Below are 13,517 nucleotides of genomic sequence, written 5' to 3' on the forward strand. Positions count from 1 at the left end.
ACTTACGCAATACGAGAGAACCTCTCGTAAGAGAACGTAATCGGTTACTAACGTAACCCTCATTGGGCGTGACATCACACCAGGCTCACTGGTAGGCTGCTGCAGTTGCCGCGGAGCAGCCAATGAGCGCTAGATAGCCTGCTCTAGGTCTGCTAGCTGCTGCACTGCGTTGACAATGAATAAAAATTAAGGATAATTTTTTGGCTTCATATCTCGAGAAAAGATGACTTTACCCATAGCGTAAGCTAACTTACGCAATACTCGTTCCCTCTTCTAGAGAGAACCGAGGTTACGTTAGTAACCGATTACGTTTTCATTTTTGCAAATCATACATTATTACGATAGATAGATAGATAGATAGATAGATAGATAGATAGACAATTTATTATAAAAGCATACATCTAGCTTACACATTTACTCAAATTATCATACGCCTGTTTAACCGAAGTTAATTTGGGTGGGTTTCTCCATTTCAATGTAACTTCTCTCTTTTACGGCCGTGACGAGAACGTTGCTCTCCTTGGCTGTGAACCGCTGCTGGCGCGCGCCTGGCAAATCCGCCGTTACAATAACAATCCGCTATGGAAAAAGCGCATCTGCTCTTAAAGGTAATGTGAGATGTCGCTCTGATTGGTTTATTTCACGTTACGCCCAAACCACACCTATGAATAATGAAGCTACTTCAGACCAACCCATTTTAGATTTGCGCCTGGCGCAAGAGTCATTTATGCCGCCGGGAAAATAGCAACAGCGCCGAGACCCGCCCACAAAGTTACTTGCGATTTGCGCTTGACACTTGCGTTTCAGATTGTTAAAATAGGGCCCTCCATGTGTGTGTTTGCATATCTACACCTAAAAATGTCATTTTAACCTTATAGCAACTGGCAAATTTAGTGATTTTACAGTCTATAATGACTGGAAAGAGGAGTGTAACATCAAACACAATTATTGGGCTGGATCGTTGCGGTGTTCAGGGGAAAATGAGCTCTGCTTAGCATGTGGTTTCTGGTTCCTCCTTCCTCTGTTTAATGGTCTAGAATGATTGAGTGTTAGGGTATAACATTCTCTCTCCTAATGGCTGAGGGTAGAGGGAAGAGAAGAAGGGGGTTGGGCGGCACGACAAAGACACATCTTCCCCCATAGAGGCTCCATGCTGGGGCTGTCACCAGTTCATACACACACACATACACACAACCTCCACTCTCACACTGTCTTCCCTTTCCTCACCTCTCAAATGTGTATTTGGCTGGGTCTGTTACAAAGGTGTGCTGCAGAGCTTGAAGAGACGACGGCCAGGCCGGGGAAATGTGCAATCTATATAGGCAGGGGAAGGGAGAGAGAGCAATAGAGGGGAAAGGGTAAAGAGGCAGACCCAGCCCTCTCTGTGGCCATTACGCTAACTCGTGGATCAATACTGGTTGTAAGTATGACTGAGCTCATGCTGAAAGCCTTCTGGAGACCCGCATATAATGACAGCCGTATAGAGCAGCTGCACAGATGGGCAGAGCATTGCTAGGCCATGAATCACAAAGGGAGTGAGAGAATAAGAGAGGAGTAAAAACAATGGGAACCCCCCTTGGAGTTTTTGTAGCATTTTTTAACACTTTGGGTTTTTTTTGCATCTACTGCTGCAATACTGATGTGACTGGACCACAGTCATCCGTTGACTTTCATCTGTAGGAATCAAAAGGTCTTCTTGTAGTCATGTGATATGGATTTAGAAAGAAACCACACTTTCTTTGTCTATATCAGGGCGCTGATTTTTGTTTGCATTTCTCTCTCTCTCTCTTTTCTCCTTTTCACCACTTTTCCACCAGAATAACGTTGCACAAATCTAAGAATAAAAAGTAAATATGAAAGAAAAAATTAGGAAAGTAAATATTTGGTATTTTAGTATATTATTTTCTCTGAAACACTCCAGCCAGAACACAAGAACATCAAACTATCACAAAACGACATTTTTAGCAACACATTTTAGCACATTTTGTGAAATGCTGAATTTTTTTGTCTATTTGCATGCTTTCCAATTTTTTAACAGCCCCCAAAAAAATTTAAAACAAAATGTTGGGCAGGGACTTTGGTTGTTGACTTTGGTCCATTCAATTTTGATTTGGATGGAGGCAGATCATAATTCAAGTTGCAGTTGATTGAAAGGGGCAGCGTTTAAACAATTGGACTAAATGATTGGGAAAGTCTTGCATACATCACCAGAGAGTGTCATTTCACCGGAAGATCGAGTTATGACATATCGATTAAAAATTACAAGATAAAAAAACAAATAAAAAAAAAACATGCATGGCTGAATCATTAACAATAAGATCAATAAGTTGCATTTAGAAAATAGATAAAGTGAATATCTATTTCATGGCAACTTTAAATATTTTTAAATAACATAATACTTTTAATACATATGCCAGATTTGGCGTTGATTTATACCAATGAAGGGAATTTTATATCATGGGGAGACAGGGAAGTGAAAGATCAAATGTCCTAATGTGTCAAGAACAGGAAAACACGTTGAGTTTTGTGCTAAGGCTCCAGTATAGAACACATAGTGCTGGTGTATCCAAGCACTGCAGCTGTGGCTGCACAACTATGCACTGTGTAGAGAGCCTTTAAATCAAGATGCAAGCAGGGCCTCTCATCTCTTGTGCATGAAAGCTAAGGAAAAGAGAGGGGGAATAAGGGAGGAAGGGAGCGAGAGAGAAAGTTGAAGGAAGGAAGGAACCTTGCTTCCCAAGCACAGTAAGATGCGATGAGGAAACAGGACACCTTGTACAGAAAATTCCTCACACTGGACCTCTCCCCTTAAATCTGCAAACCAGAGTTTATTTTTGATGACAAACAGCGGCTTGTGTAAAAAATCCTAAGAACTTACAGTGCAAGATATTATAGCGTTTTAATAATAATAAGTAAAATATTTTGAAAAATGTGTATAATGAACTTTCTTCAAAATATCTATATGTATATATAATTTTTTTTGTTCTACAAAATAAAGTTATACTGGTTTGGATTGACAAGAGAATGTGTAAATCATGATAGATTTTCATTTTTGGGTGAACTATCCCTTTAAATGGGCAATGCCGCTGCACAATATTTGTTTAAAATAGCGTTTTTTCCACATATAATACTATACATTCTCATCTCACAAATGGTAAAGAGAATAAGTTTTTCAGTGACTCTAAAAAACACTGAAGCCAGTGAGTTCATTCACCCATCCCACCCCCACCCCCCTCAGTTTTAGAGAACATTCCTTTCATAAATCTGTACGCCTGTGTGTTTTTTTCTTTCTTTTTTTTAAGAAACCCGAGAATTCGTGCTTGGTATGTGGAGGAGCTCATTATAGTGCCTGCGGAGGGCACATGGGAACCTTCAGATGTTTCCAGCATCTTCTCTCGCAAAGCCTTTCTCATGCTTCTCACAGACACACACACAGTGGTACAAACAAACCCTGTAATCCGTTATGTGCATTAGCACTTTTTTTGTGCAAAACCCCTCTTTTCTTTTAGATAGTAGATGAGAGTAGCATGTTTACAGTACTTGTTTTTTGAGCTCTTAATATTCCGTGTTGTTCATTTGTCCATGTGTTTTCCTTTCTATGTAGAGGCCATTATTTGTGTGTATGAGTACATGTAAAAATGTCTGAAGGTATTATCCTGTTTGTCATGGCCAATCTCTTCCTTTCTACACTGTGTCAGAGCTCCTCCTATCAAGAAGAGACCTTTCAGTCCTGTTCTCCCCACTGCAGTCTTCTGCATTGTGCGGCATCACCCTCCTATTATCCTGAAACCTCTTTCCTCCTGTGAAGAATAAAAATCAGTTTCCCTTTTCTACCACAGCCTGATTGCTGAGTTAAGCCTCTGAACAGACATTTGCTTTCATGGACATGTTCCATGTTACTCAAAACAACACGTGCCTGAGGCCCAGCCCCACAGAACAAATTTACAAAGTCAATGACTCTTGGGACATTGTTGAAATGGTGACCTGCCAGTCAGATCTCTACTATCACACAAAATGGCGGAAAACAGGCCTTGAACGTAACTGTTGCAGCTGTCTACAGAACACCACTTTTGTATCAATTTAGAGTCAACGCTGCACATGCTGAGCACATGCCATTGAAACAAAATGTGTTTGCTCTATGCATTAGATTGCATCATACCTTTAATTGAAATAATCTTTTTATATTGAAAAACAGGTTCCACCCATTCAGCACAACATTCACAAAAGTGCAAAAAAGAAAACAGTTTTTTAAGGTATAACAGAGTGTTTTATTTTCTAAGCCAAGCCATTAAGTTAAAATGAACATTACCCACTGATTCTCCCAACATGAAATTTTCTAAATGCTTCATCCTCAAATCTCCGTATTACATGGTCTAAATTAGATTATATACTATTAAATGCTAATCCAATAAACCATTTTAATATGCATCAGGCTCAAACACAAAAGATGATTCTGTTCATTCAAATCATTTTAACCATTGTTACTGTCGTGCATTTCTGTTCTGCCATCTTGTTTTTTTATTTTATTTTCTGTTCATAAGTAATCATCATCTCCCTGGTTTACATATTCAGCCAGGCCTGCAAGCTCACCCTCTGCAATGACAGCAGGACACCGGCCACAAAGACTTCAAAGACCATCCGCTCTCTCTCTCTCTCTCTCTCTCTCTCTCTGTCTCTCTCTCTTTCCCTCCCATTTCCTTTTAGGCTTTCACCCTCACTGTTTCATTCTTATTTTGTTTCTCACACTTAGCTCTTGGGTGGTTGTATTTCTTTTTGGTTAACCAGAAATTCCTTTGCCTGAGAGAACACAACAGGCATTTTTCACATTTATTTTCAGAAAGCCCGTGTTGTCAGACGATTGTTTCATTTGTTTGTTTGCATCAATATGGGATTCACATTTAAGGTTTGTTTCTCAGATTATATCGACTCACTGTGGCACCTCTACCATATCGCCAATCATAGCTGGGACCTGAAAGTCAGCATCCAAACTCAAGTCCTTTTTCATTTCACAGTCACTCAGCACTTGAGGGGGTTCTTTGTCCTTCACACCATTTACACATGCCTCAACCGGGGACTCAAGGACATCCAAAGAGCCTATGTCTGGTGCCTGCTCATGGCACTCCCCATTTACCTCAGGGGGGGCTGGCACAGATTCCTCTGCTGAGCCAGCGCTCTCACAGTCTCCATTATTCAGCTTCTCATCTATGACAGTCGGGGCAGTTTCCTCAAGGCAGAGCTCATTGGTCGAGGTTGATTCCAAGATGACAATTGTGGGAATAGACTCCTCTGCAATCTTTTGCTCTGTTGTAGGTTCAGGTTGTGTTGGCTCTGCGGGTGGCTCGGGATCTGCTCCTGTTAGTGTGACCTCAGGAAGTGCAGCAGATTCAGATTCAGGCTCTGGGACTGTTGGGGTTTCTTCAGGGGTAGGAACAGCCTTCTCGACCTCTGCCGCACTCAATGCCTCGGAAACAGGTTCAGGCACTGGGGTAGACTCGGCGACTGGCTCAGGAGCTACTGCCTCAGTGACTGCCTCTTGTTCTGGTGTGACCTCTGTGGTTTCACTGACATTTGCAACCTCCTCAACCACCTTCTCTACTGCCTCCTCTGTGATAGGTTCTACTGGCGAAGCTGCAAGTTGAGGTGATGATACAGGCTCCTCTGGCACAGGGGCAGGATCCTCAGGTGCAGCTGCAGATTCCTCAGCTTTGGGGACAGTTGCATGTTCCTCAGGTGCAGCTGCATGTGGCTCGGCCACAGCTGTTGGTTTCTCAGATAGTGTTATCGGTTCCTCTGCCACTGGTGCCTCTGGCACATTCTCAAGTTCTTCATGTGTTGTTGGAGGTTCCTCTTTCACTGGTGTCTTCACTGGTTCTTCTGTTGCAGCCACATGTTTCTCTGTCACTGGTGTCTCTGGTGCAGCAGCCGGTTCCTGGAGTGTAGCTGCAGATTCCTCTGCTGCTGCTGCTGGTGCAGTTGTTGGTTCCTCAGGTGCAGTTGCAGGTTCTTTTGTCACTGGTTGCTCTGGTGCAGCTGTCGGTTCCTCAGCTTCTGGTTCCTTGGGTGCAGCTGAAGTCTTCTCAGCTGCTGATGCCTCTGGTGCAGCTGATGGTGTCTCTACTGCAGCTGCTGGTACCTCTGCTGCCAGTGCCTTTTGTATAGCAGCTGTTGTCTCTACTGCTGTTGCCGCTAATGCAGAGGCTGGTACCTCTGTAGCTTGTGACTCTGACACAGCGGCTGGCTTTACAGCTGCCGGTTCCTCTGGAGCACTTGCTGGTTCCTTAGGTGCAGCAGTAGATGCCTCTGTTGTAGCCACTGGTTTTTCTGGTGCCACATCATCCTTCTTCTCCTCTGCTTGTGCTGTTGAAGGAGATGTGGTTTTCTCAGCTGGTGCTTCAGACTCCAGCACTGGCGCTGCTGCAGCCTCCTGTGGTGCAGCCTCCGCCTCAGTCACAGGGCTCTCTGCCTTCTCAGATGGTTCAACTGCTGCCACAGCACTCTCCTCTTTCTTCTCTTTAGGGTCACTGACATCGTATCCCTTCTTCCGTTTGCTTAACTTGCCACCCATAATGTCCTGTGGGAGCAGAAGAACATCTTATGTTAGCTATGCACATCACTGCGTTTCAATAATTGCACATGTATTTGGCAGATACTTTTATCCAAAGCAATATCCATTGCATTCATTCAGTGAATACATTCGGTCTAAAACTCCATCCGGCAAATAACCAACCTTCTTAGAAACTCATTATGGATATGAAATTGTAAAATGTAAAACTACCAACATGACCCAGCCCATTTCTTCATTTAAAAATCCCTCACTCATTCATTTGAAGCAAATGCAACCTCCGCCAAGGACTTTGAATGCAGTCCAGCTCTGTTAAGGAGGAGGTCAGTGTATTTTATTATATCTTAATTTTTTATTATATCAGTTTGTATACAGTTTTACGACATTAAATAAAAACCAATATCATTTCATATAAAATTATCATATAAAAGTCATTCACTTCTCTTAGCATGTTCCATGTCTGGTTTGGTTAGTATAGCTGCTTGGTTTGGGGAGGTGAAAATATAAAATTCAAGGGAAAGGCTGATTATAGGTTACATGAACTGAATCACATTGCCATTATCACAAAGTTGATATGTTTAAATTAGGGCTGTCAAGCGATTACATTTTTTTATCTAATTAATTACATGATGTGCAGATTAATTAATCGAATCCATCGCAAATTAATCACACATCAGATTTGGCTGAGAAATTTCCCCTAAATATGTTATTGTGTTAAATTAGAAAAGCATCAAATATACTACAAAAAGCTTTAAAAATAAATATTTTAATTGATTCAACTAGGAATTTATTACACATAATATATATATATATATGTATTTCGTATATGTATATATTATATTTTATATTCTGCAAAAGAAAGTAATACGGGTTTGAAATGACATGATGCTAATTAAATGTAAATAAACAGATTTTTTCGGGGGGGGGGGGGGGGTTTAGGCAAACCATTGCCAAAATATGAAATTATATATATTTTTTTTTTTTTATGAAATGATTCTCGTAATAACAAACTAAAACTTCCAGATGGCGGTAAATGTCTAAATGACTAAGTTATTGAGTCATTCATTTATATGATTCCTTCAAATGGCTGATTTATTCAAGAATTAAGTAAATAGGTGTGTTGACTTAAGAGGTGCAGTGCAGACCGATCGGTGTATGACATCAAATGAATGCTCTCGCTGTACTTTGATGTCATACACCGATCGGTCTGTGCAGCGCCGCTTCAAGTCATACACACCTATTATGAATGGGCCTTGGTTCACCCGATTGATTCGCTCAAAACGTTGATTCTTTTAGTAACGAAACACTGCTGTGTGTTGCTCGGAGAAGCACAACAGTTATGCTTTGGCTTTATAGGTAATATTTTCGTTGGCAAAATTGAGCAAAAAACAGACAATAATATTGTCTCTAAAATATAACACAATATTAAGTTCTTATTTATTGAACTGTTGTATAAAATCAATGTCACAGTTGCACTGGTGCTATTCGGGACAAGAACATCACTCGTGTGATATTGCTTAACTAGCCTAGTCCTACTGTATATCATATGATATAAATGAAAGAACAAAAACTCATATGATTTATAATAACATTATAATATTTTGCCAAAAAATCTTGATTTTTAGGGGCATTCTAACTGCATTCTATAGGCTACACTGGCCTGCATCATGTTCATCACCAATCAACTGTGAAATGTAAGACTTAGGTCTGGGGCGGGGCGGGTGCGTTAAATCATTTCAAAGCGTTATTTTTCCATAGCTAATTAATTAAATTAACTTGTTAAATCGACAGCCCCAGTTATATATGGAATTGGTTTTAAATGTATGTGGAATTATGAGAGTGTGAGGTAGATAAAAAAAATCAAAAAAATCCTTGCAACTGATATGGTACCAATTGCAACCTTTTAAAAATCTGCAGTTATTGCAACTCAGTTAACTAAATATCACTTAAGCTGCAGCATGGTGGGGTTACAATAGGAGCTGTCCGTAGTACTGCACTGGGGCAAACAAAGACCGGATACGCAGTCATGCCCCAGTCCAACCTGCAAATAAGTCCAGCTGCTGAGATGTGCTGCCTAGTGCCTAGTCAGCGCTCACTAAAGACAGTTTTTATTAGAGCCTCTCACAGCGCTCTGTGCCAGTATGCTTCACAGCCTCCATTATTCCAGCAAATCTAGCTTGATGAAGTTACTCATTAATATGATGTAAATAAATCTCCATAATGACCGTATGAAAGTTATGTCCTTGAAGTCGTGGTGAAATAGTACACGAGTCAAATGAAGCTTATCCAATTGCTGCTGGTTATAACAATCAATCATCAATGTGTAATGATAAGTGCTAAAATTTTAGTTTAAATATATATACATTTTGATAGGCTATATATATATATATATTAAGTAAGACACATACCGCCCCCCCCCCCCCTCCCCCTCCCCCTCCCCCTTCATATCGATCAGCTCCTCCTGAATACGAATTTCTTATTAGTGCAAATTAACGCTATTTCCTTAACACTGCTTTCCATAGCAAGACGAAATACAAGGGATTAAACTGGGAAAGATCTACCTGTAACCCACAGCTCCATTTAAAGATAAATAAAATAAAAGCTTACTTATATTTAGCCTACTTTAACTCATATTTTGATCTCTCTCTATAGCCTACATTTAGGAAACCAGTCACACATTCCAATGATAATTTAGAAATATTAAATGTGACATTTGTGAAGTGACATTCAGATATTTCTAGGAAAACCTTTTTTTTTTCTTATACATTTTTAACTTAATAATCTAAATATGGTAGACTATTGTGCATTTTTAGTTTTCATAAGTGACAAATGAGAATAACGAGAACAAAGAACGGCTCGTGCAGTCTGCATTGTTCAACCTCCTGCACCAATAAAACGCTTTGTTTTATAAGTGATTTTCCCGTTATTTAAAGAGACTATAAAATCGCGACTAACATTTTACTAACCTGTTTCTCAGTTTCTGTTGAAATCCGAGTGAAAGAGCGCGTTGAATGTACTTTCTTTTCTCCTGTAGTAGTGAATGTGATTCAGTCAGAGCCAGTCCTACTCTCTCCCTGAGGTCCAATCTGCGACTGGGCGTTTTTTCTTCTTTCACCCCTCCTGTTAAACCCACGGTTTGTGAGACATCTGTCGTTATCACAGCCTCTCCTGCCCACTGCCCACAATCCATATACCCTCCCTCTCCTCCTCCCTTCCCTTCCCTTCCCTTCCCCCTCACGTTGGGTGCATATTTTAGCAAGATTAGATGGGCTTTATAATGGGTTTTGGGAATAATGCCCCCTTTTCTTTCACTTTTTGAAGTGATCACTATAGCAACCGTATTCCTTTGACTTGAAGTTGCTGCCTTTTTTCCACCTGCTTGATTGGTTTTAGCATGCATTTTCTCTCTCTCTCTCTCTCTCTCTCTCTCTCTCTCTCTCTCTCTCTCTCTCTCTCTCTCTCTCTCTCTCTCTCTCTCTCTGTGTGTGTGTGTGTGTGTGTGTGTGTGTCTGTGTGTGTGTGTGTGTGTGTGTAAAGATGGGGGTTACAGCAATTCTCCACCCCCATGGCTGAAGGAGAGGAGAATGAAGTGAATTGTAAGCAGGGCCTTCGAATTCAGTTGCGAATTCAGACGTCCACAGACTCTTCCAGTCCTAAGCAGTTATTCTGTAAAAGGAAGAACAACTTAATGTAACCATTGCTTAAAGACATAAAAGTAAGGCATTTCAGCTGTTCTTATCTTGATGACGCAGAATGAGTCAAATTATGCGTGTCTGTAAACCACCTGAGTATTGTTTTCTGATTGACATTTGTGTCACAAGGCAGAGAAGTCAAGAAAAGTGTAAGAGAGCCATGATGAGGTCATTCCTAATTATACATTCCACTTTAAGCGGTCTAATACATGGCACTCTTGTGTAATTTAGCTGCTTGGTGTTAATAGTAAAGGCAGAGGTGCAATGAAATTCTACTAGGCCCGTTCATGTGTACCCTAGAAATATGTAAATAAAATGCCGAATACATACAAACATGAACTTTTCTTCTTCACCTTTTATAATAAGCTTCAGATTCAACAAGCATCTATTCTAAATGATGGTGCTCTCCAACCAAGCATATGTTGAATATGTGTTTGAAAAGACCTTTCAATCTGAGACAGAAATCAGTAGTTGCAGTAATATTTGTGATTTTTAACATTACAATAAACTTAGAATCTTAATTTTGAGGAACAATGAATTATAGACCTATGCAAAAACAGAAAAATACAAAATTATGAATTAGACCTGCTGTTGCGCACATGTACAACAAAGGACGGTCTGTGACAATAATAATCAATCCTGATGTAGACAAGCCAATTATATATATTTTATATAGCCTACCGTTTTTTTTCTCATCCCAGGCTCATGATTAAATCACAGTGAGGGGAGGAATGAACCAGCGCCGCCCTTTCATCACTGTAGACACATGGAATGCTATGAAACATGGTCGTGAGAAACCAGTTTCCCCACTGTAGTTCTGCGTGTTCGAAATTCAACAATCTAACACAGGATTTTACTGTCAGATACTAAAAATATGAGCTTGTGGTGTCAAGTGAAAAGTGTAAATGTTTTGTTTTGTTTCTTGACAGTTTCAATTATCTACATTCATGTCTAAAAACTGCACAGTGTTTTGATTTCGGTCACACAGCTGGTTTGTTGGTAATTTGTTAAAATGCCCAGCTATTCCAGGCAAAGAGTTCAAGGTTACAGAGTTCCCAGACTCTGTGAAACGCTGAAAGGTTTATGATCTGTGAGCTTCATGCCCTATAGAATGTTTGGCAAGAATTACATATCTGTGATTAATCATAAGTCTCATGTCAATGAAAAAACAACAAAAATGTTTGCTCGTGATGCAGCTTTCTTTTGGGGGGGGGAAAGAAGACAGCAGCCTCTAGTGTCTGAAGAATGATGGTGCATCGGGAGTAATGGCCAGATCTCAAAGCCTGTGAACAAGTGGATGCGAATATTGATGAGAGACAGAATGACAGGAATAACATTTCAAAATAATAAGTCATTTTTGTTGCACAACTTCAGGTGGAAGCCTTATGAAAGCTAGATAAAAAAGATGAATCTTGAAGAGCTGAGTTTAAGATTCACTGCAGTTAGTTATCATGGTTATTAACTATATAGACAATAACAACTAATAAAAATGACAAAAACACTAAACAAAAGGCATACAGTAATTAATTAAAATGTGATGTTTGCAGTTGAGGGTTTGGTGCTTTGACTCTCATGTCAGTAAAAGAACATGTTTTCTTGACAGCAGGGTGTTAATGGCTAAAGAATAAAAGGAAGAAGGTCAAGTTACAGGCCTCTACATGAGTCAGGGTTTTGGCATGCTAAATCTCCCAGGAGACCCCCAGTCTTACCCCTCCGCTCTTGCCAGTGAAGCACAGTTTCAGTTTGCAGGGCCATATGGAGCAGCCTGAGGGAATCGCCTCTAGATGTAATTGTGGCAGTGCCTCAGCTGTCACTCCAACACTTCATTTTGGGCCTGAATGATGTGGACCTTCATTATCTCAGCACCTATAAGCACACATACATTAGGTGTGGTCTTTATTTTCTATTCTTTCCATATTTGCCTATTGTTGTTTTAATTTACTAGTTTCTTCTTTGTATGTTTATATAGGCTACCTGTGTAACCAGGTCATAGTTTGATCATTTCTTTAATGGTGTGGTGCTCACCTTGTGTGTTCAGGTAGCTATCTGCTAATGGCACTTTTGTCTTGAGACACTTAAAGAGAAAAAATTAACATGATAGAAATAAATATATATTTTTTTATATAACTGCATTTATTTGTCCATAAATTACTTTTTCTTTTACTACTTTTACATTATATTAATTATTTTCGAATGTTTTTTTACATACCAAAGTTATTAATAAAAACGATTAATAAAAATGAATCTTATCTCTCAGTTGGAAAAATTATGGGTCTTAGCCTTTTCATAGTCTATGTCTAAACTCACGTTGTCTTGTCATGTGATCGTTCCACCGGCAGATGTCGTCACTGCACTTTATCGATAAAGAACCTTTTCTAGCAAAAAAAAAAAAAAAAAAAAAAAAAAAAAAAAAACTTAACCTGCACTAACGATTAAACCTCAGTTCCTGAGAAAAATGTGTTTTATTTGGTTAAAAAGCAGATAGTATTTACTTATGTATTATTCAATTTGTTACATATTTAAGTGCATTTAAGATAGAGTAACCTACTTTTCTAGAGTTGCAATTACAAAATGAATCGATAGATTAAAACAAAACAAAAGATTAAAATCTGCATAAAATAACATGTAGGCTACATCCAAAGTGTAAAGACCACAACTTGTAGACCTACTATAAATAGGGGGTCAACGTGTGACCTCTAAAGATAAAAGATTAACACTTTGTAAACAGTATTTCCATATATCTTATTATGATTTTATTGTTTCTGTTTACATCTGGTACCAATACCCAAAACGATTTGTTTTTTAGAGTAAAGTTAGGCCTTCTACCCATTCTTTGAAGACAGGTCCAAAATGACTAGACGAGGATTTGGAGTAAATCGTACTTTATAACTCGTAACACTAACAGGCTATTATTCTATAATAAAATGTGCATTTAATACATGAAGAAATCCGATTCATACAGTCAGACGGGTTCGCAAACCATCGTCTCTAGTTCACTCTATATGCCGCGGACCAGTTTCCTCTCCTACATTTAGATCTTCACCATGAAAAAGCAAACCGCACAACTGACCTCAGATCGGCGCGCTAATCACATTTACGCGCGCGGCAAAGTCTGAAATGACATCATTCAAGCCAACGCGGATAGTGCTGGCTTTTCAAATGCCTGACCATTATTCCAAACATCAGGGCAACAAGTATTTTATGATTTCATGTGTTCTGCATAGTATTTTAAACAAGCAAAGAAAAACGTGTCCTGTTCTTCT

General features: G+C 39.5%; 1 protein-coding gene and 1 long non-coding RNA gene across 3 annotated transcripts; both read right to left on the reverse strand.

Moving 5' to 3' along the window:
* Nucleotides 1-4,244: 4,244 nt before the first annotated feature.
* Nucleotides 4,245-9,724, reverse strand: LOC309492412 (uncharacterized protein). Its single transcript, XM_082161377.1, has 2 exons — nucleotides 9,529-9,724; nucleotides 4,245-6,571 (listed from the first exon to the last, which is right to left on the reverse strand). The coding sequence occupies exon 2, from the start codon at nucleotides 6,563-6,565 to the stop codon at nucleotides 4,928-4,930; it is 1,638 nt and encodes a 545-aa protein (XP_082017503.1). The 5' UTR covers nucleotides 6,566-6,571; nucleotides 9,529-9,724; the 3' UTR covers nucleotides 4,245-4,927.
* A 225-nt stretch (nucleotides 9,725-9,949) lies between these two features.
* Nucleotides 9,950-13,493, reverse strand: LOC309492413. Of its 2 annotated transcripts, none has more exons than XR_014203532.1 (4): nucleotides 13,081-13,493; nucleotides 12,280-12,328; nucleotides 11,964-12,120; nucleotides 9,950-11,537 (listed from the first exon to the last, which is right to left on the reverse strand). It is a non-coding gene; the product is annotated as an uncharacterized lncRNA (long non-coding RNA). The 2 variants fall into 2 exon arrangements; XR_014203533.1 differs by having other exon boundaries at nucleotides 12,562-13,493.
* Between the last annotated feature and the right edge of the window lie 24 nt (nucleotides 13,494-13,517).

The sequence above is a fragment of the Leuciscus leuciscus genome (genome assembly GCF_965113295.1).
Source record: "Leuciscus leuciscus genome assembly, chromosome: 2".
In the NCBI taxonomy this organism is placed as follows: Eukaryota; Metazoa; Chordata; class Actinopteri; order Cypriniformes; family Leuciscidae; genus Leuciscus; species Leuciscus leuciscus.

What these genes read in the sequence shown, in the direction of transcription:
- LOC309492412 (XM_082161377.1), bottom strand. Translation starts at nt 6,565, where the DNA reads ATGGGTGGCAAGTTAAGCAAACGGAAGAAGGGATACGATGTCAGTGAC.